The sequence below is a fragment of the Nansenia antarctica genome, assembly GCF_963989245.1.
Source record: "Nansenia antarctica genome assembly, chromosome: 3".
NCBI lineage: Eukaryota > Metazoa > Chordata > Actinopteri > Argentiniformes > Microstomatidae > Nansenia > Nansenia antarctica.
Window position 1 is genome coordinate 31,770,132 of NC_137688.1, and position 22,525 is coordinate 31,792,656.

Here is a 22,525-nt window from a genome sequence, read left to right on the forward strand (position 1 = left end):
CCCTCCTCCCCCCCCTCCCCTCCAACAGTGTGGGACTCTCTGAAGCTGCCCCTGCTGTACGGGGGCGTGGCCTCGGTTGCCGCGGGGATATTCTCCCTCCTCCTGGGATTAGTCTGCGCCCACTGCTGCTGCCGCAACACCACACACACGCCCCGCTCCCGCAACAAGCTCATGGACCTGGAGATGGACTGACACACACTCACACGCGCACACACACACACACACACACACTCCTCACACACACACTCCTCCCGACACACACACCACACAGACGACACCTTCTGGAACGATTACAACAACATCCCCCGGCCGAAGAAACAACGGAAACAACCGCACACGCCGCTGAGGGGTTACCGTGGCGATGGAGGCGATGGAGGCGGCGGAGGCGGCGGCAGCAGCAGCCGACTGACCAATCACAGTGCTTCTGGTGCGAAGCCATGTTGGGGTTTTTAAAAAAACGCACCAATGGGAGATGATGAGGAGGAGGAGGAGGAAGAGGAGGAGGAAGAAGAGGAGGAGATACTATAGGGAAAATAAACTGTGGAGGTGTTGAGAGGTAACCAACCACTGAGCTGAACACACTGAGGGAGAAGACGGTGTGTGTGTTGTGTGTTAGTCTGCCAATGTGAACGCAACCCCGAGGTATTGCACTAAAAAAAAAACTGGAGTCAACCAACCCCTACCGAGTGGGGTGGACTTCCTCGACCTTCTATCCTGAACACTAGTTTTTTTTAAATGAGACTTTTTAAAAAAAAGCTTTACAATGGAGAGATATGAGATACTGTATGTGTATACCGTGTGAGAGTGTGATCACTGGGGGAAGCCAAGTTGTGTAACTCGTTCTGTCCCCAGACCTGTTCTTCCGCGCTCGACCTCGTCAAGGTCATTTCAGGATGACTCGGCAGCAGCAACAACAACAACAACAGACAAACTGTCCAGGTTTTTCCTGGGCGCACGGTGATGACATCATCGGGATACTCTTTTAAAGAGAGGGAGAACTTCTGGAGCCCCGCCTTCTTTTCTTCCCCCCCCCCCCCCCCTCCCTGTACACTGACTATGGTGCTCTACCCCCCCCCCCCCCCCCCCACTGTGAAAGACACTGATGTTGAGACTTGTATAACCTATGACCTGGGGGCACAGGATGTTTGTGAATGGAGAGAGAGAGAATGATACAATATTCTTATGAACTGAGAGATAGAATGAGACATTGTTGTGAAAGGAGAGAGAGGATGAGACATTATTGTTGTGAAAGGAGAGAGAGGATGAGACATTATTCTTGTGAACTGAGAGGAGATGATGCATTACATGACATGACAGTACCGTTTTTTGGAAGTTATACCTCCTTTTCCCCTTACTGTGAAGAGTTGTTGAGTCACCCAGACAGGTACTTTTCATTAGTAGTTGCGTTGTTACTGTATGACTACTTAAAAACCACACAGGAAGCGTTCTCACGTCGAGTAATAAACTTGTAATAGTGGGGATAACTGTGTGCGTGTGCGCGTGCGTAGGCTGTAGAATGTCTTGTGGAGATGTTTTTAAGTGGTCATACTGAGAGCAACGGTTGCTGTTCCTATCCACTTCCACTAGCATCGCTAACGCTAGCCTTAAAGCCCAGCCGACGTTGCTCAAGAATTCACTCCCAAGTAAGTGGAAAAACGAGGCATAACATCTAAAAAGACAGAGAGAGATAATGTGCTGTGTGAGTGTATGATGGTAAGGTAGCCGGTTTGAAACACTATTCAAGGAGGAACTGCTGTCCTCTAGCCTGGCTCTGAGGGGCTAATGGAGGGCTAGGTGCTACGCCATAGGCCTTATCTACAATATCTGCTTTCAACCGCCAGACACACTCTGTGCATGGGGGGGGGGGGGGGGGTGCATCTCAATCCTCTCCAGTAGCTTCCTTTGTCTTTGTCTGTGTCCTATTCTCATCGAACACTGGTCTGGAAAACACAAGATGAAGGGGAAAGCGTAACTTGTTGACACCCAGCCAAGCTCCCTCTTTCACATCCGTTCCACCAGGAGGGACAGGAGGAGGGTGACACAATGCGGCCATTTTAGACTATTGAGATGCTCCCCCAAGAATGACATGGGAGACAAGGAGGGACATGAGGCGGCCATTTTAGACTCTCGAGACGCACCCCCCGAGCAAAAACGAAGTGGAGAAGGATGAGTCCAAAACCACCCAGTCCTCTAAAGGGTTAGAGTGGCCTCCTTTAGTAGGGCACGGTCCCTCAGGGGCGCCCCCCCCCCCCCCCCCCCTCCCCTCCGCTCTCTCTCTCTGGCCTGGCCGTGGTCTGGCTGGCTGGGGGCCTGGACTGGCTCTGAGGGGAGGGTATTGTCTTGTGTCCCTGGGGCATTGGGTAGCACAGCGGTATTCAACAAGAGGGACAAAACCCTGCCCAACCCCCCGACTAATAGGTCCCCCTGCTACCCAGAGTCTTTTAGAGGGTCCGATAGCTGATATCCTGCCCTTTTCTACACACACACACACACACACACACACACACACACACACACACACACACACACAGAGACACACAATCAAAAGCCAAATCCGTTATACTTCTCACAAACAAGCTGCTTCCACACCCACCACCAGGTGTTCTGACCTTTTTACGAGTAAAGTCATACTGCTCTCTCTCTCTCTCTCTCTCTCTCACACACACACACACACACACACACCCCTATACATTACACCAGCGTTCTTCCTGTACGAATGCACTACTACTTCTTGTGACCGGCTGTGTCTGCGTTCTGGCTAGAACAGCGCCACCAACAGGAGAGGAGCCATAGTGTTCACCAACGCAGGACTGTTGTTTCTCCATCGACCGACACAGAAGACAGCCCCCCCCTGCACACACACCCCCCTCCTCCCGGACACAAAACACTGCAAGTTGTTATTAAGGAATCATCCTTCCTTCCTATGCTGTTTTATCTTTATTTTTGTAATTTCTTGGTTGTGTTTTTTTTTTGTTGTGTTTTTAAATAGATTTCTAAGTCTTTTATTTTGTAAATGACTATAAAGGTGGATTATACAAGTCGTATCTGATTTAAATATTGTACAGTTGTGCCGACGTCTTCTCTGGGTAATGATCAGTCAGGTTTTTATATGACCCTCAGATGCTTCCAGTCCTCTGAAAAACTTCAAATATTTCTGCCAGAATAAATGTTTTATAACAGAGTGCTGAGTGAAGCTGGTTTGTTGTAGCACCACCCCTCCCTCTCTCCTTTCCTCCCTCCTTCCCTCTCTCTTGTAGTTCTCCAGGGAGTAGTATCTATGTCCGCTCTCTTTCTCTCTCTCTCAATTAGAAATGCAGATTAGTTTTATGTTTAGAACTGAGATTCTGTCGGGCTTCAGTCTCTCGTGAGTTAATTTTCACACTTCCTCTCATCACACACACACACACACACACCAACTCTCTCTGTCTCTCCCCATCAATCAATCAGTTTCTTTTCTGCTTTCTTCTCTCTCCTCTTGTGTTCCTTTTCTCTCCATGTCTCTCCCTCCCCCCTCTGTATCTCTCCCTCTCTTTCTTTCTTCTGTTCTTTTCTCTCCCTTCTCCATTCTCTTTCTCTCTCTCTCCCTCTCACGATCCCTTGATCCTCTTTAACAAGTGGTCCAGCTGACCCAGTTTCAGTTTCTGGGGTTCTGGATTCTCAGTTCCCCCCCTTTGGTGATGTGTGTTTTTCCTCTGGACACAGATCGTTTAATAAGGCCTTGTTTGAACGGCCTGTTATATGGGGCCTCCTCCTTATCTCTGGGATCGGCTTGTTTGCCTGACATCCGTGAGCAGCACTTTACAACAGCAGCCGTGGGTGGTTCTCCTACTCCCATGGAAGACCAATGTGTTCTAGCCAGCTAGCATTGAATAAACACTGTGTGTCTGTGTGTGTGTGTGTGTGTGTGTGTGTGTGTGTGTGTGTCTGTTTGTCTGTCTGCTTGTGTGTCTGTGTGCGCACTCTCCATCTGTGTGTGTGTGTGTGAGTGCGTGTGTGTGTGTGTGAGTGTGTGTGTGTGTGTTTTCACTCTCTCCATCACAGGTCCTGGTTGTGGATCCAAAAGACTGTAACTTCAACGCCCATACAACATGCTGGCTGGGGGTTGATGGTGTGTTATGGAGAGAAACACTAATTAGCGTCGTAACAATCATGTTTATTTTACACTGTGTACAGGAGTGCAAAATGCCGGCGGCTAACCATCTTACACTGTATGATCTTTGTTTCTCTAGATGTGTTAGTTAGTTGGCCACAGATTCAGTAATGAGCCAAAGTAACACCCGCAGATCCAGCTTCTTGAAAACCCCCCCAGAGATGACACATTATACCTAACCACACACACACACACACACGTACTGTACCACACTCACACACATACTGTACCTCACACACACACATATTGTACCACACACATACTGTACCACACACATAGTGTACCACACACACACACACAGACACACACACACACATACTGTACCTCACACACACACACACACACATACTGTACCTTACACACACACACACACAGACTGTACCTCACACACACACACAGACTGTACCACACACACACACACGGTACCTCACACACACAGACTGTATCTCACACACACACACACAGACTGTACCTCACACACACACACACACACACACACAGACTGGCTGGAGCACAGAGTGGCCTCACAGTGCATGCTGACTCCTTAGAGTAAATGTTAAACTTGAGAGGGGGGGGAGAGGAGGAGGGGGGGCCTTGCACCGGAATGCGGCGGTGACTCGTCAACACCTCTTACTCGCCATGGCAACTATGTCCACAGACATGCAAGTGTGTGGTTGAGGGAGGGGGGGCAAGTTGAGGATAGGGTAGGAGACACACACACACACACACTGCATTAGTGCTGGCTTTACAGGCAGGCAGTTGATGTAGCGGTGATTCTCTCCTAATAAACAGTGTATAACAATTTGACCACACACACACACACACATTGTGGTAGTGTGACACGGGTGGTGGAGGGTGTGTGTCCATGTATGGTTGTGTAGGACGGCTCACTGCACCAACCTCTTCTGGGTCCTCCTGGGTCAGAGAGAACACTCTCCGGGGTGTTGCTCTCTCTCTCTCTCTGTGTCTCTCTCTCTCTCTCTCTCTCTCTGTGTCTCTCTCTCTGTCTCTCTCTCTGTCTCTCTCTGTGTCTCTGTGTCTCTCTCTGTGTCTCTCTCTGTCTCTCTGTGTCTCTCTCTGTCTCTCTGTGTCTCTCTGTGTGTCTCTCTCTGTCTCTCTGTGTGTCTCTCTGTCTCTCTGTGTGTCTCTCTCTCTCTGTCTCTCTTCTCTCTCTCTCTCTCTCTCTCTGTGTCTCTCTCTTTCTCTCTCTCTCTCTCTCTCTCTGTCTCTCTCTGTCTCTCTCCCCCCCCTCTCCCTTTCTCTCTGTCTCCCCCCCCCCCTCCCTTTCTCTCTGTCTCTCCTCCATCTCTATCACTCCATCTCTCCCTCTCCCTGACTCCATTATCTGTATACAGTACGGACCAGGTCCATGACGTGTGTGTGTGTGTGTGGCCCACTGTAGGAGTTTGCAACGGGCCATAAAGGATATAGAAACATATCAGAATGCAAGGCGATCAATGATGAATTGAGCTGGTTAATGCAGTACTAAACTCAATGTGTTTCCTATGGGGGATTCCTCTACCCTGTGGATGGTGTTGCCAGGGACGCTGGGTTGGGATGTTCCATACTTGACTAGGTCCATACATCATCTGCTACGTCCCTTCAGGGGGTAAACTCTAGTGACTATAGTAACTCTAGTAACTATAGTAACCGAATGACCGAAATCTGGATATTCGTCTCCATTCATCACACGCCCCCCCCCCCACACACGCAGACACATACACACACACACACACACACCACACACAGATACACACACCACACACAGATACACAGATACAAACACCACACACACACACATACACACACACACACACACACACACAGATACACACACACACCACACCCAGATACACACACACACACAGAGTCAATCGCCCTCCCATCATCAATTTCTATAATCAAATTGTATTATTTTTTTCAAACGTAGTTCGTTCTCTGAACCTCTGCGACTGTGGGTGCTTCTGTGCAATGTTTACTGTGGTGGCGCAGATCCATTCATAGGGCTGTCATAACCTGTTATGAACGCTGTGTGACTGCTCATATCCTGCCTGGTGGTGGGGAGGTCCTGTTGGTTTGGCGTTGCGTCGTATACTCGTAGCCCCCGATTACCACACAACCACAGGAGAGGGCCTTCAACCACAGCTGTCTTATTAGCCGTCATCAGGCCTACATAATCGTCAGCTTCTTAAAATAATGGCTTATGTCACTTTTGAGGAAAATTATGCTTTTGCCTATTCTAGATTTGGTTCAGTTTATTACGTTTTTCTCAAAACTTGAAAATATGACATAAGCCATTATTTTAAGAAGGTATATATATATGTATATACACACAGTACCAGTCAAAGGTTTGGACACACTTTCCCATTCAATTGAAAAAAACAAACGTTGTCTGGTACTGTGTACATATCAAGGCCTATAGGTACTCTGCCCATTGTTATGCCTTCTAGACCCCTGGGAAATGTATATTTTATATATACAGTATATGTATATGTATATCAAGGCCTGCGGGTACTTTGCCCAGTGTTATGCCTGTTAGTCCCGTGGGAATATGTTTATTTTATATATACAGTATATGTCTATGTAGGCCTGCGGGTCCTCTGCCCATTGTTATGCCTGCTAGGCCCGTGGTGATATGTAGGTCATAGTTCCCTGCATGGCTCAGCTGTTAGCATGGCATCTCCGTGATGCTGAGGGTGGCGCAGTGAACCAAGAGGCCTCTCATTAGATTAACCCCTTACATACCGCCTCCCCCACGGGGGGCCTCTCTGTGGCCACGACCCGTTCCTCTCACCTCAGCTTCCTTTCCTTTGACGACTTACTTCCTTTGACGACTTACTTCCCTTGACGACGCTTCCCTCGCCTTCCCACGACAGAGAACGCACGCTCGCTACTCTCTCTCTGCGCTGACGGTAGTTTCAGGCTAGCGAGTGGGCGGGCAGGCGGGCGGGCGGGCGGCGGTGTCGCTCGAGTCTAGTCAAAAGACAACACCGGTCAAAAGACAACGAGCCGCCCGCCTGATTTGAGAGAAAGCGACAGCTGTGGGAGCTGTAGGGGTGTGTCTCAGTAGTGCGAGGTGGCGTACTCTCTACTCTCCTCTCCTTGTTTCCTCGCCTCCATCTGCAGTTTACATTTGAAACCTTAGAGAGGTAGTGAAAGTAATATGTGTCTACCTAACATATGGCTAGGAGGAACTGACATAACCAGGTCAAGAGGAACACGTCCCTTCACACAGCTGAGGTACACCCGTACCGCTAAAGAGATGAGGAGAGGCAGCCGTTTAACAGTATTGGTACTCTGTGATATATAAAAGAGTATGAGCTCAACATACAGGAACAGTGTGCTGCTTGTCAATCATTTCCTCTCACTCTTTTCACCATTTCTCTCAGTTTTTGTTCACCCTCTCTTTCACCCTCTCTCTCTCTCTTGGGTCCCTCTTTTTGATCCCACTCACATACTCTCTCTCTTTCCCTCTCTGTCTTTTTCTCCCTCCGTCCCTCCCTCCCTCCCCCTCTCTCTCTCACACACACACACACACTCTCTCTCTCTCTCTCTCTCTCTCTCTCTCTCTCTCTCTCTCTCTCTCTCTCTCTCTCTCCCCCTGAATCTTGCTGTGAGTTGAGTCTAGTCTGGGGGATCTGTGTGTGTGTCAAAAAACAGCTGACTCTTTAAGTTCCTTTGGTCAGCGAGCGGATCAGATGTCTGCAGACAACAAGACGCCCTCAAATCCCCCCCCCTCCCTTAAAACATCTCTGTCTGGCTTGAGAGAGAGAGAGAGAGAGAGAGAGAGAGAGAGAGAGAGAGAGAGAGAGAGAGAGAGAGAGAGAGAGAGAGAGAGAGAGAGAGAGAGAGAGAGAGAGAGAGAGAGAGAGAGAGAGAGAGAGAGAGAGAGAGAGAGAGAGAGAGAGAGAAAAAACAACGTGCCAGCAGACAAACCAGTCTAATTGTTTGTTCACCACACAATAAATGCATCGGGACAGCTTTATCTTTGGGCTATCTTACTTTTATTCCCATTTTTCATTTCATGTTATGCTTGAAATTGAAACCAGAAAGCATTTTATTTTGGAAAAGGGCTTTCTCTTGTAATGTTCATGTAACATGCACTCTGCTTCGATAAAGTATGAGAACGTGCACATGCACAGGACAGGAACATTCCCACACTAACCATGTTCTCTTGTTACGGAGTGTCGGGGGTATGGGATAGCCTGGGATGGGATAGTCCAGTCTAGTGTACATCAGTGTCTACATCAGATAGCATGTAAGGATGTGTGCACTGTTCGAAAGGCTTTCTCACACACTCTCTCTCTCACACACTCACACACACACACTCTCTCTCACACACACACACGCAGACACTCACACACACACTCACTCACACACACACACACACACACACACACACACACACACACACACACACACACTCTCTCTCTCACACTCACACACACACACACACACACACACACACACACACACACACACTCTCTCTCTCTCTCTCTCTCTCTCTCTCTCTCTCTCTCTCTCTCTCTCTCTCTCTCTCTCTCTGCTATGTAGGATATTCATTCCGGGCTGGGTTCACTGAGGTCAAACGGCCCTTTGTCTGTCCCTCTGCCGTCCCATTCTCCCGGCCGACGCTCCCAGACTCAGTATCAATACAGCCATGTTGAACCTCCTTCTCCTGGTGTCTGTCACAGGTTTCTTTCTCTCTAATATTCTTTCTTTTCTATCTCTCTCTCTCGCCTTTTCCCATGGGCCTCTTCTTGGTTGGTTCCCCCCCCCGTCACTGTCGTTTTGTGGGGGGGGGGGGCGAAGGCAATGACATAATGTCAACACACTTGTTTCCATGGTAACGGCCAGAGGACAGAACCGACCATAAAAGTTGCATGACCTTTGGAAGGGTCTTCCTCCGACTGCGACTCTGAGTGTAGCAGAACACTGAGTGATTCCCTCCAGGACCGTATACTGAAAAATGTATGTATGTATGTATGTATGTATGTATGTATGTATGCTCTCTACTGCAATATATGTCACTTTGGATAAAAGCGTCAGCTAAATGGCGCATAGCCTATATGTGTTATGCTATTGTCAGGCCTATGGCCTGTGGTGAGAGAAAGAGAGTTGTTATTGCCTTCAGTCCTTGTCATAAGGACTGTCTTCGTAAAAATACTGAGTAGGGTAACAGTATCGTTTGCCTTGCACATAAGTGAAACAATTCATGGACATTCTTTAACTACTGTTTCGATCTGCCAATACGATATTGCCAATACTATATTCCTCATGATGCACACTCTCACAAGTGATCCGACATCAGCTCAACTCTGTGCACACACCACACGGGTATCCACAGATATATAACACATGCCAGTTGACACTTTTATCCAAAGCAACTCACACTGCAGTGAGTGCATACATCTTTCAGTATATAAGTCCCAGCAGGAAACAACCCACAACCTAAGCGTTGTTAGCGCCATGCTGTACCAGCTGAGCCACAGAGGACCGTATATAAACAGCTGAACCTGAATAGTGTGTGGGGGGGGGGGGGGGGGGGGGGGGGGAGAGAGAGTGACTAGAGCACCTTTACACCTGTACTCTATACACACACCCTGACTGACACCCGGCTCCTTCTCTACAACTCAGAGGAAGATCTATATCTTTATACAATAACGGCGGTGAGATAAAAATAGTCACTTCCTGAACATAACATAAGTGCCTTCCTGTGCTCCACTTGTGTTCTCTGTATAGGCCTAGTTTGTTTATAAGCCATATAACCATTACTTCCCATTACAGACCGCCATACTGTTGTTTTTAGCAAAGCAACAGCGCCATCTAGTGTCTATCTGGCGACACTGATCAGCTAGAAGGACTGGAAAATAGGTAACGGGTAAACAATTACAAATTGGGGGGGCCTGGCCCAGGAACACCCTGAATGTTACAGTTAGACCTTGTTACAAGTTAAATGTAGTAATTAGTCAAATTATTATTAGTCAAATCAGATAAAGTTGATTTGTACAGTGCTACTTTATATGTAGTAGAATCATGACACAAAGGACTTAATGCAGTGGTGTAACAGTATGGATGTGCTACTAATAAATAAATACAACTTCACTTGGTAACACTTAACTTGAATCCTCCATCATAAGGTCTTCATAACAGTGTCATAACGTTGACATTAGATGTGTATGTTTGGATTTGCCTGCAGGTGAAGGAACACCAACACAACTCTACACCCTGCAGACACCCCAACAACAACAACAACAACAACAACAACAACAACAACACAACTCTACACCCTGCAGACACCCCATCAACAACAACAACAACAACAACACAACTCTACACCCTGCAAACACCCCATCAACAACAACAACAACAACAACAACACAACACTACACCCTGCAGACACCCCATCAACAACAACACAACTCTACACCCTGCAGACACCCCAACAACAACAACAACAACAACAACAACAACAACACAACTCTACACCCTGCAGACACCCCATCAACAACAACAACACAACTCTACACCCTGCAGACACCCCATCAACAACAACAACAACAACAACAACAACACAACTCTACACCCTGCAGACACCCCATCAACAACAACAACAACAACAACACAACTCTACACCCTGCAGACACCAACAACATCAACAACAACACAACTCTACACCCTACAGACACCCCATCAACAACAACAACAACAACAACAACACAGGGGCGCTTAGGTGGCGTAGCGGGTTAAGCGTCGACCATGTAACCGCAGGGTCCCCGGTTCGATTCCGGCCGGCGACATATCCTGCATGTCATCCCTCCTCTCTCTCTCTCACCCATCCTTCCTGTCATAATCTATACTGTACTGTCAATAAAAATGAAAAATATGTGTGGGACTGCCCCACTCAGAAAAAATAACTTAAAAACAACAAACACAACTCTACACCCTGCAGACACCCCATCAACAACAACAAACAAACCATTGTTGTCCATATTTTTACTGTTGAATGTGTGGGTGGTGATGAGGCAGTACTAGTGGGTTCATGTGGTGGTGGCGCCCTAAAGTTTTGCCGGGGAGGGTGGGACATCAATACTCTCACCTAGAGCCGGCCCTGGGTGTGAGAGACGCCACTGCAGTCTTCCCAAGGTAAAATAGACACCTAAAGTAGGCCTACAATACATTGTGACATAAAACCAGTAGTGAGATAAATTGTAGTGTTCTCTTTAATTAAATGAATTACATGTCAGCATATTGTGTTACATGAAACACATAGTTGGTTAAGAACATATCTGAGAGTGGTGTCCTGAGGTAGGAGTCAAACCCAAACCCAACTGAAGGTACAGCAAGAAAAGGTCAAATCTCTGGACCGTTACAATCTAGCTGATGGATCTCCCTGTCTCTCTATTAGTGCAGCGTTGCAACGGTACAGGTACAAGCGTGTCCAGCCTAAGATATCGTTTGTATTACAGGTTTTTACTTCAAGTTCAACAAACTTAGTCAAGCAAATTTAGTCAAGCTTTTCTTCTCCTTTGGCGCACTCAGCCCCATCCCATGGATTTTGTAAGGTGATCAACTTCTCCAGAATTGATTTAATTGAGTCGTCACTTACAAGCGAGTCCGTTTATTCTCAACGAGACGTCCTTGATATGACTTCTAAGATAAAATGATCCAATCAAATATTCGGCACCACTACTGAACTGTTCTTTAAGAGAATATTTATTCGAGCACATCTGCAAACAATAATATCAGCATACAATAGCATTTCATTCCATGGAAAGGGGTCTTTATCTAGCTTCACCTCCACAGACCAGGATTAGCTGGTTAACTGCAGAAGCTTCACCAGAGAAGAGCCACGTTTCCCCTGGGTCCACAGTCTATATCTATTTTTCTTTAACATTTTGGGATGGGCCGTCCCTCTCGTAGGTTTTATGGTAAACGTCTGTTTTATGTCTGAATGTGGCGTTCGACTCCTTTGTGTCCGTGCGAGTGTGTTATCTTCTTCTTCTGACCCCCCAGTCGTTTGTCATGGTGGGAGTGTTTGGACACTCTGTCTGCAACGGTACTTGCACAGCCTAGCACGACCTTAGACACACACACATTCTAATGTTTTTTTAAGGAACCAGTAAGCATATGCACACAGTTCTAATGTTTTTAGAATGCACAGATATTTTGATAGTTATTTTGGGTGTATTCTACATACGTTCTAAAGCACTAATTGGCCAGTTATTTAATCTTCAAACACATTCCTTCCATGACCAGGTCTGTATGGTCCTATGTCCTTATCAGGATCGCTTGTGTAAACATCACTGTTGCCAGGCCCACAGATTCCCATGGCTTGGGATTCGATTAACAAGTTTAAAATACAATATTGAAGAATAGACTTATCATTAATTATTAGTTATGATAGTATAAAATGAGTATAGGAAAATAGGATATCATAACAGCAGGTACAAAATGGTTGTTAGTACATAGGTAAAAATAAGCAATCTACAGGCGGTTTGAACCACAATACTTTTCTCCCAGTCAGGAGCCCCTTCCCCCCACGTCGCTCAAAAGCAGAACCTCTCTTTTATGGTTCTGGGAGCCTTCAACTGATCTCAGTCACATGTTATTTAAATGAACACACAGTATTGAATACAAATCCCTAACAAATCCCCCCTTGGTCATACACAAAATTATGACCATCACAGAGAATTTGTAGCCGGACGTGGTGAGATGGGTCTAGGACAGACCGCAAATGCCTTTATTTACACCATTCCATCACAAACCTCCATAATCACAACATCTCTTCAACCCCTACGTCACGATACATCCTCATCACCATCTACCCACATTTCTCATTATCAGCGCCCAAGTGTCTCGCACCGACCCATGAGTGGGACCATGTGCCTCAGCACCAATAACATTCATGCGCTCACAACCCGTAGCCCTTTTCAGAGGACCAGCTTTGCGTCACCCCCCTTGTTACCCACACTGACCTTTCTTGGGGGGAGGCGGCCCCCTGTATGTCATCTATAGTCTGTACAGAGCATTTAGGTTTGTCTAGCTGGATTGAAACCAACTGATGTTCTCTGGGGACATATTAATGGACTGCACTTACATAGCGCCCTTATCCAAAGCGCTTTACAATGGCTTCTCATCCACCCATTCACACACCAATGGTGGCAAGCTGCCATACAAGGCGCCGGCCCTGGGAGCAATTCGGGGTTCAGTGTCTTGCCCAAGGACACTCTGACATGTGGCCTGCCGGGGCTCGAACCGCCGATCTGCCAACCTTGCGATCATTAGATGGCGGCTCTACCTCCTGCATCACAGCCACCCCCTCCTGATTTAGCAGCTGCATCTGCAGCATCACTTCCTTTATCTTCGTCTGTGTCGGCTTTCGAGTGTCCCTCCAGCGGTGCCTCCAATCTAAAGGCAGATATCTAAAACAACTGTGATCCCCCACCTTTCCAAAACATATCTGCTACAGGTTGTGTCTGATTCCCTGTCCCTTGATGTCAGAGTCAAATACGCAGAATACTAAACATAACTGTCCCAGAGTGAGAAAGAACAGCGCTTCTTCTCCTCCGAAGCCCTCTGCTTATCAGTAGTCGTAAAACCTTTGTTTATCACATGAGAGTATCCTGCTCTGCATTCTTGTCATTCACACAGTTTTCAGCATTCACACAGTTTTCAGTAAACATTGTCACATTGTTGTTGTTTTAAAGACATTTATTTTATTTTTTTTCCCACACCTGAAAAGTCGGAATGCCGTAACCATTAAAAATACAAGTAGTGCTGTTATCGCACTGGCACAGAGTCCTATATAGCGCGTAGCATTAAGACGTCGCCCCCCTTGCCCGTCCTGTTAAGGCAGTCATAGCCTTTTTCTAAATGTGAGGGGTAAACATCTGACTTTTAGTTCTATTCATACCGGGACAGTTTTTCCTATAGAGAGAGTGGTTGACAGGTAGGCCCATCAATAAAATGCAGTCGTACATACAGTACATACCCTCACTACCACCATTAATTGAAAATACCCCAAAACCAGCTATTTGTTTCCCCCCTTGTTTGCAGACTAAACATGTCACCTTAGAGATGGTGGACATCTCCATTTATCTCGAACATTTCAACCACAAAAACACACACATCTGCAACAACAAAAAACAACAAAAGCAAACCCCCAAAAATAAATAGAAATACAAATAAAATACAAGTAAAATAAGCTATACATTGAAATAAAATATATCTTCCTCGACATGGAAGCAACAGTCGGCAATGGCCCTGTTCGAGAAAAGACAGAAAGAAACAAAACCCACCTGATCCTGCCCTTTCCCCACAATATCATACCATTACGCAATAGATTATCTATCAATATCAATAATAATATGGCTATCCACTATAGCGAACCAGGAACCAAATATCCACAAAAATACCAGTTCACATTCTCAAGCTCCTCCAACCTATATCCTTCCAAACCACTCAATAGTATTACTTGTTTTCATTGTTACATCAAGGCCATTCCAAATGGACACCCCACAACCTGAGATGCACCTGCCCCTGAGCGCTGCACGGACAACAGGCTGTTCTACATTCAATTTCCCTCCTAGACTATACAACCCCCGTCTCTGCTCATGAACAAAACAATTTTTGTAAGTTGCTAGGGACCTTATTTTGTGTTACTTTAAACATGAATCGTGCAGCTCTGAATTTAACCAATTCTCAACATTTCAGAGTTTGACTTTTATTTTATTTTATTAATAATTGGTATGACCTCTATACCCAGCATGAAGTACAATTCTTATAGCTCTTTTTTTTTTTCAATGTGCATATCTTTTCTAGGTTGGTTTGTATTTCCCCAAACTTCAACACAATATGACAGATAGGGTACAATGAGTGTGCAATATAGAGTGTATAGTGATTTCTGATTTAAGATGTATTTAATTTTACCCAGAACTCCCAAGCTTCTCGCAATCTTTGAGCACAGATATTTTCACTTTGTTTCCAGCAGAGTTTGTGGTCTATTTAAGACACCCAAACACTTGATTTCATATATTCTATTGATTTAGACATTTTCAATTTCCAGATGGAGTTCTGTATTTATATTGCAATTTCCAAATAGCATGAATTTGGTTTTATTCAGATTTAATGATAGCTTGTTTGTCTCAACCCAGCATTTTAATTTGTACAATTCCTTCTTTGCCACCTTTAAAAGCTGCTGCAGATCTTCCCCATAACATAACATATTTCTGTCATCTGCCAAGACAACCAATTCGATGGGTCACCACAGTAATATTTAAGCACCTTGATTTGTTCTGGCCTATTTGAACAAATTGCTGTCTATTACTAATATAGCTTTTAAGCCATTCAAGTGCGACCCCTCTGACACCATACCTGTCCATTTTTGTTTAAAAAGTAGAATCTCATGATCTATTGTGTCGAATGCTTTTTTAAGGTCAATGAATATGCCAATTGCATATTTCTTTCTCTCTGTACAAGTTGTTATTTGCTTCTACTAGCTCCATTAATGCCATGGCAGTAGATCTAGCTGTTCTAAAACCATACTGACTATCCATTAGTAGTTGATGTTTTTCAATGAAATTGGCCAGTCTTTCATCATATAGTTTCTCTAACCCTAACCCTAACTCTAACTGTATTTTTTCCTATAGTTCCCATCGATATTGAGTCAGTGATTCTCTCTCCACAGTCCTCCTCAGCAAATCTCTTTCCAGTGCCGTTTATTTCTTTAGCTAGTTTTGGCCCCATATCAACAACATATATATATATATATATATATATATATATATATATATATATATATACTGTATATATATATATATGTTTTTTTTCTTAAATCCATCCACCACCTAATTTATAAGGCTAATTTTCCCGTCATTGTCTGTAAAATGTTCTACTTTGTTCCTTTAACATTATTTTTTATTCTCATCTAATAATCTGGTATAATAATCTTTCTTACATATTCTCATAATACTAATTAGTTTGTTTTTTTTGTATTTCTTATATGTAACCCCTGCCTCCTTTGTGTTATGCTTTATACATACACTTTATAGAGTATACTTTTTCTTGTATGCATTTTGAATGCCCCTGGACATCCACAGATTTTCAGAATATTTATTCTTATTGCTACATTGTTTTAGTGGCAGTTTTTGTCATATAGAACTTTAAATGTTTCTAGGAATAACCCATACGCTTTGTCCACATCTGATTCTTCATATATACTCTTCTAATTCCATTTTAATAACTCATTTCTAAAAGCAGATATGGATTCCTCAGTTCTACTGTCTTGTATGTCATTTCCTTTAACTCCCTCTTCTTTCTATAATTACATTCATAAAATGAAAAGACAGGCAGGTGATCGCTAATATCATGGATTAATAGTCCACTTGTTGTGTTACTTTCCACATTATTTGAGGCTTAGTGCATGCTGACAGAGTCGCCAGGAATTTGAAAATGTTATACATGTGGTGGGTCTGCTTTGGTACAGTGTGACAAGAGAGGCCACCCTGTACCCGGTTTACCTTCGACTCTGACAGCGTGTGAGGTGGTCAATATACCTCCCACGGTCTTGTCCACCACATCGCCTGGGTCTAAAATAGGAGTCTGTTTTGCGCCGTTGTCTGCTTTCTCCGCAGCATTCAGTTCCTGTGAAGAGAAAACTCGATTGAGATTAGTTAGAGTTTTGACATATATTCATTTTCATGGAGAGGGGGTTCAAGCCACCTCCCTCTGTCTCTGTATCATGCCTGTCGGCACCAACATCGGTCTACCAGTTATGATCTCATGGGGTGTCAAATGAGTCACTGAATTGGTCTTATTTCTCATTGTCATCAACACCATGGGCAATGCCCCCACCCACGACAGTCCTGTCGAGGCACAGGTTTTAGCAAGCTTTCTTTTAATAGATTGGTTAGCCCTTTCAACCAGCCCCTGTGACTGGGGGTGATAGACTGAACCAAATCGATACTTAATCCCCATTGCTGTCTCAATTGCAGCCATATGGAAATTTTTAAAATGTGACCCATTATCAGAGTGTATCATTGTAGGGAAGCCAAACCGAAACCGTGGTATGAAATCCTGTAAGAGGCACTTTATTACAGACGCAGCATCCTCCCGTTTACACGGATATGCTTCAGGCCACCTTGAAAATCTATCAATCACCACCAACAAGTATCTTTTGCCTTGTACTCTATTGTCTAATCCCATGTCCGTGAAGTCAATACATATCTCTCGAAATGGGCAGGGAGGCACTGGATATGTGCCCATTGGGCATTTAAGTACTGTTTTCGGGTTGTGCTTGTTGCACACATCACAGTCTGAGATGAAATTCTTAACCATCTCCAAACCATAAGGGGTCCACCAATCTCTCATTATTAGTATTCTGCATGGGGCTTCCCCGGTGACTTTCCTGCCGCCGGGAAGTGTTACTGTTAATCAGGGGCGGACTGGGATCAAAAAACAGCCCTGGCATTTGCGACACAACAGCCCTATTTCCAAACGCAAGATCAACACGGATTGTTAACATAAAAAATCGAATGTAGACATTTGGAACACAAATGTAACACACACACGCACACGCAACTGACACACTACAATCGCTGATGAATTCAGAGTGCCGACAACAATCCACACAACGTTATTGAGAGCATAGTATAACCAGTAGTATGCTATAAGGCACATTCAGGACAAATAGCATACATAGGCCAGACCAAAACATGAGAAACAATCCCAACTGCTAAATTCTGAAATCAAACTCACAACAAGTAGGCTAATTCTTTAGATCTTATATTGAACTCCATTTCCCAAGCATAGCCCCTACCTAGTGGGGGCCCCTGGGCTTGAGTCATTGTTCGGGCCCCTACCTACACCAAAAATGATACGCTACAACTACACCAACCAGAACCTATGACCAGAAACACACGTATCCCAATGGAGTATGTTATTGGCATAAAGCACATGAAGAAAAAGCAAGTCCGTTCTGTGAGGACAACAGAAAAAACTTAGGAGTAGGCTATACTTGAATAGCAAGTGGTCTCTCAGCAGAGAGAGAGAGAGAAATAAAAAGAGAGAGAGAATGCCATGTCAAACCTTTAGGGAAAGAAAGACTATTCATTTATTCATTTTTTAATATTCATAATATTTATCCTTTAACATGAATCAATTAATTACATTAAAGTAAAGTATACTGCCTTGAGCTGCTGGTCATCTTTTCTTTGACATTAGTTGTGTCTGTCATATGAACTGTTTGTTATCATCCTGAACTATCTCTGTTGCTCACCTCACCTCAGTTCTGTCTCTCTGTTGCTGACCTGTTGTCTGTCTCTCTATCTTAGAAAATGCCAGGCACACTGCACAAAATAAAGAATGGTCCTCATCACGATAGCTGACCCATTTCCGTTGTGATCCATCTTTGCGTTTAAACGCTTTCTTGGCTGTTCCTTCAGCCGACTGATGTGGGTGAAACTTGAAAAACTGTCCAAGTGTGTCGAAATTTGGTCGCTTGAAAAAATCACACTGCTCCTCTGTAGCCATCCTACCGGCTCCGCTCATTGCTCCCGCGGCCGCCGTTCTCTCTGATAATGTACCGGTAATTTCCAACGCCTTTTGCTTGTCATGATGAACTGTTTCTGCCACAAGTCCCGTGTCCATGTCCGATTCCTCTGCCACTTCCTCTTGCTTGTCTCCATGTTTCTCTCCCTCGTCGTCTCCCTCCACAAGTTCAACGCTAGTGCTAGTGCTAGTTGAAGGAATTACGCTAGCACCTGCTGCTTGCTTCACAAACAGATCGGTTATTTTTGTTAATTTCCCCCCCTCTGCCAATAGAGCTTTCTTCGATTTGTCCCTCTTTTTCTCTGCCCCACCCTTTGTTTTGGGCCGCGGTCTGCTGAAATAAGTTATTTTTCAATGAAAATCATCAGAGACAAAATTACAAAAAAATAATAAAATATATATAAAGATAATACATTCTGAGCGGCCCAGAGTCTCGCGGCCCTCCTGGCATTTGCCAGGCTTGCCCGGTGGCCAGTCCGCCACTGCTGTTAATCCGTCTGGTCCACAAGTTACCTCCGCGTTCAATTTACATAGCAGGTCCCTCCCCATTACGTTTACGGGGCATTGGGGAGCGAACAGGTAGTTGTGTGACAATTTCTGGTGGCCTATTTTTGTTTCTAGGGGGATTGTTTATTTCTGTGTCTATGCCTGTCCGGAGTAGCCTACTGTCGTCATGGCCAGATTTTCCGACAGAGGAGGAACTCTACCCTTGTGGTTTGTCATGGTGGACGCTGCTGCTCCAGTATCTACCATGAACTGTTTTTTCTCTCCTCCCACCAGTATTTCAATCATTGGTTCTTCGTTCGGGTGGAAGTGGTAGGTTCCTCTTTCGCCTCCCGGGCATCCCTATAGGCTTTGACCATAAGGAGCCCCTCCTTGTGGTTGATTCATCATGGGGGCCATTATGGTTGGGGCCGGTTGGCCTGGCATCGGGCCCCCCCCACTGTTGCTGTGTGGGGGGTCGAAACTGCTGGGGCTGCCATTGCTGCTGTTGCGTTGGTCCCCATGACTGCTGTTGGCCCCCTTGGTTAGGGCATTCATACTTCCAGTGTCCTGTTACTCCACATGAGTGGCAGGCACCTCTTTGTCCTCCGCGGCCTCTTCCGCGGCCTTCTCGCCCACGTCCTCTCCCTCCGCCTCTCTGTTGATATTCGGGGAAGGATTGGTACTGAGCCGGGGGCTGTGGTGCTGCAGAGGCCTGCGGCACCTCTCCAAGCTGGACCAATATCTTGCATTCTTTACATTCCTTCTTCCTTGTCGTAGCCACAACTACGGTCACCTGCATTTTCAACAACCTCTCACGCTGCACGTATCATCAATATTATTATTGCCAACCCATACTAAACTAACTGAACAACTAAACAAAACCACAATTTAATCAAACACCCCAAATATACCACTATTGCAAAGACAACGAGACACGAATCGCCACGTATCAACAGAGACACTCCTAGTGAGCCTTTTTTTTTTTTTTTTTTTTCTGCTGTCTGCGCTTCAATGGTGGGTCACACCCGCAGCACAACACTTCTTTAAACACCTTGAACGAGGCATAACATACAACTATCCCTTTTAATAGTAATAATTACAATAATAATAACAATTCCATCTATGATTTACATACAATATTACGTAACACCTTTGCATGAGTTTAGAATTATAAGGTTCTATCTCCGTTTAGGGTAGTTCAGAGACACTGAGCGTCAAAGTTTTTACATTCCATTATGTTTTGTGAGATGGAACCGTTGTATTTTATGAATTACCCACTCAAAATGTCAACATTTTAAAAATACCACCACACATTAATAAACCACTTAATGGATCAGATTATGCAAAAAACTCAATTTTGACTAAAATGATGATAGAACCATATAATCCTAACGTCACAATTATTTTAGCGCCCGCTGTGAGGGAAGGCACGCTAATATAGGACCTTCACCGGACTGCAGTCCTGCCGTGAACGCTACCCTATCCGCAATGTCCTACACTCCTCACTTGGTTTGCAAGGTATTTCAACCTTCGGGGCCTGGGCCTGATTACCCCTGGTTACCCCTGGGGCCTGGGCCTGCATGATTACCCCTGGTTACCCCTGGGGCCTGGGCCTGATTACCCCTGGTTACCCCTGGGGCCTGGGCCTGCATGGTTACCCCTGGCTACCCCTTAATAGGACTATAGTGTCCTTTCCTGGGGCCTGGGCCTGTCTACCCCTGGTTACCCCTTAATATGGACTTAGCTACTGTCCCTTCCTTAGACCTCGGCGGGTCTATTACACGTTAATACAAGATGTGCTTAAATATCAGACAGTGGTGTTCAATAATGTATAGAATGTCAATTTAATTAATGATTATCCTTACTTTGTGACGGATCTTCAAAGACACAGATCAGAATGGGTTTGACGATTCAGGCCCAGCACTTCCACCTAGAATACTATTGTCTACCTAAGCAGATTTCATTAAATGGCTCTGCTCACCTCTTTTGTGTTGGTACCGTGGAAGTGCTTAGTCCGAACCCAGCCTCGCCCACTCCTCCTTGCATCCCGTTGAAAATCCCGTCGGGGTCACCAATTTTGTAAGGTGATCAACTTCTCCAGAATTGATTTAATTGAGTCGTCACTTACAAGCGAGTCCGTTTATTCTCAACGAGACGTCCTTGATATGACTTCTAAGATAAAATGATCCAATCAAATATTCGGCACCACTACTGAACTGTTCTTTAAGAGAATATTTATTCGAGCACATCTGCAAACAATAATATCAGCATACAATAGCATTTCATTCCATGGAAAGGGGTCTTTATCTAGCTTCACCTCCACAGACCAGGATTAGCTGGTTAACTGCAGAAGCTTCACCAGAGAAGAGCCACGTTTCCCCTGGGTCCACAGTCTATATCTATTTTTCTTTAACATTTTGGGATGGGCCGTCCCTCTCGTAGGTTTTATGGTAAACGTCTGTTTTATGTCTGAATGTGGCGTTCGACTCCTTTGTGTCCGTGCGAGTGTGTTATCTTCTTCTTCTGACCCCCCAGTCGTTTGTCATGGTGGGAGTGTTTGGACACTCTGTCTGCAACGGTACTTGCACAGCCTAGCACGACCTTAGACACACACACATTCTAATGTTTTTTTAAGGAACCAGTAAGCATATGCACACAGTTCTAATGTTTTTAGAATGCACAGATATTTTGATAGTTATTTTGGGTGTATTCTACATACGTTCTAAAGCACTAATTGGCCAGTTATTTAATCTTCAAACACATTCCTTCCATGACCAGGTCTGTATGGTCCTATGTCCTTATCAGGATCGCTTGTGTAAACATCACTGTTGCCAGGCCCACAGATTCCCATGGCTTGGGATTCGATTAACAAGTTTAAAATACAATATTGAAGAATAGACTTATCATTAATTATTAGTTATGATAGTATAAAATGAGTATAGGAAAATAGGATATCATAACAGCAGGTACAAAATGGTTGTTAGTACATAGGTAAAAATAAGCAATCTACAGGCGGTTTGAACCACAATACTTTTCTCCCAGTCAGGAGCCCCTTCCCCCCACGTCGCTCAAAAGCAGAACCTCTCTTTTATGGTTCTGGGAGCCTTCAACTGATCTCAGTCACATGTTATTTAAATGAACACACAGTATTTAATACAAATCCCTAACAATATTCTGAGTGCCACGTTGATTTCATTGAGTATGCAGTAGACTGAAATTCACTTTCTCTCCAGCAGGGGGCATCAGCAGCACTGGGAGCGACCATCCCTCACATCTACAGCAGTCACAGTTTGACCGTTTAAACCTCAACAACGTTTGTTTTTTCAAGTTAATAGTTCA

At 45.0% G+C, this 22,525-nt stretch overlaps 1 protein-coding gene across 1 annotated transcript in view; it reads left to right on the forward strand.

Moving 5' to 3' along the window:
- Positions 1-192, forward strand: part of ptgfrnb (prostaglandin F2 receptor inhibitor b) — a gene marked incomplete at both ends in the record, with an annotated part of 44,245 nt that extends 44,053 nt beyond the window's left edge. The window contains one exon of the mRNA XM_080527176.1: positions 29-192. Coding sequence (XP_080383302.1) covers positions 29-192 — 164 coding nt within the window. The remainder of the gene's footprint in view (positions 1-28) is intronic.
- Positions 193-22,525: the final 22,333 nt, after the last annotated feature.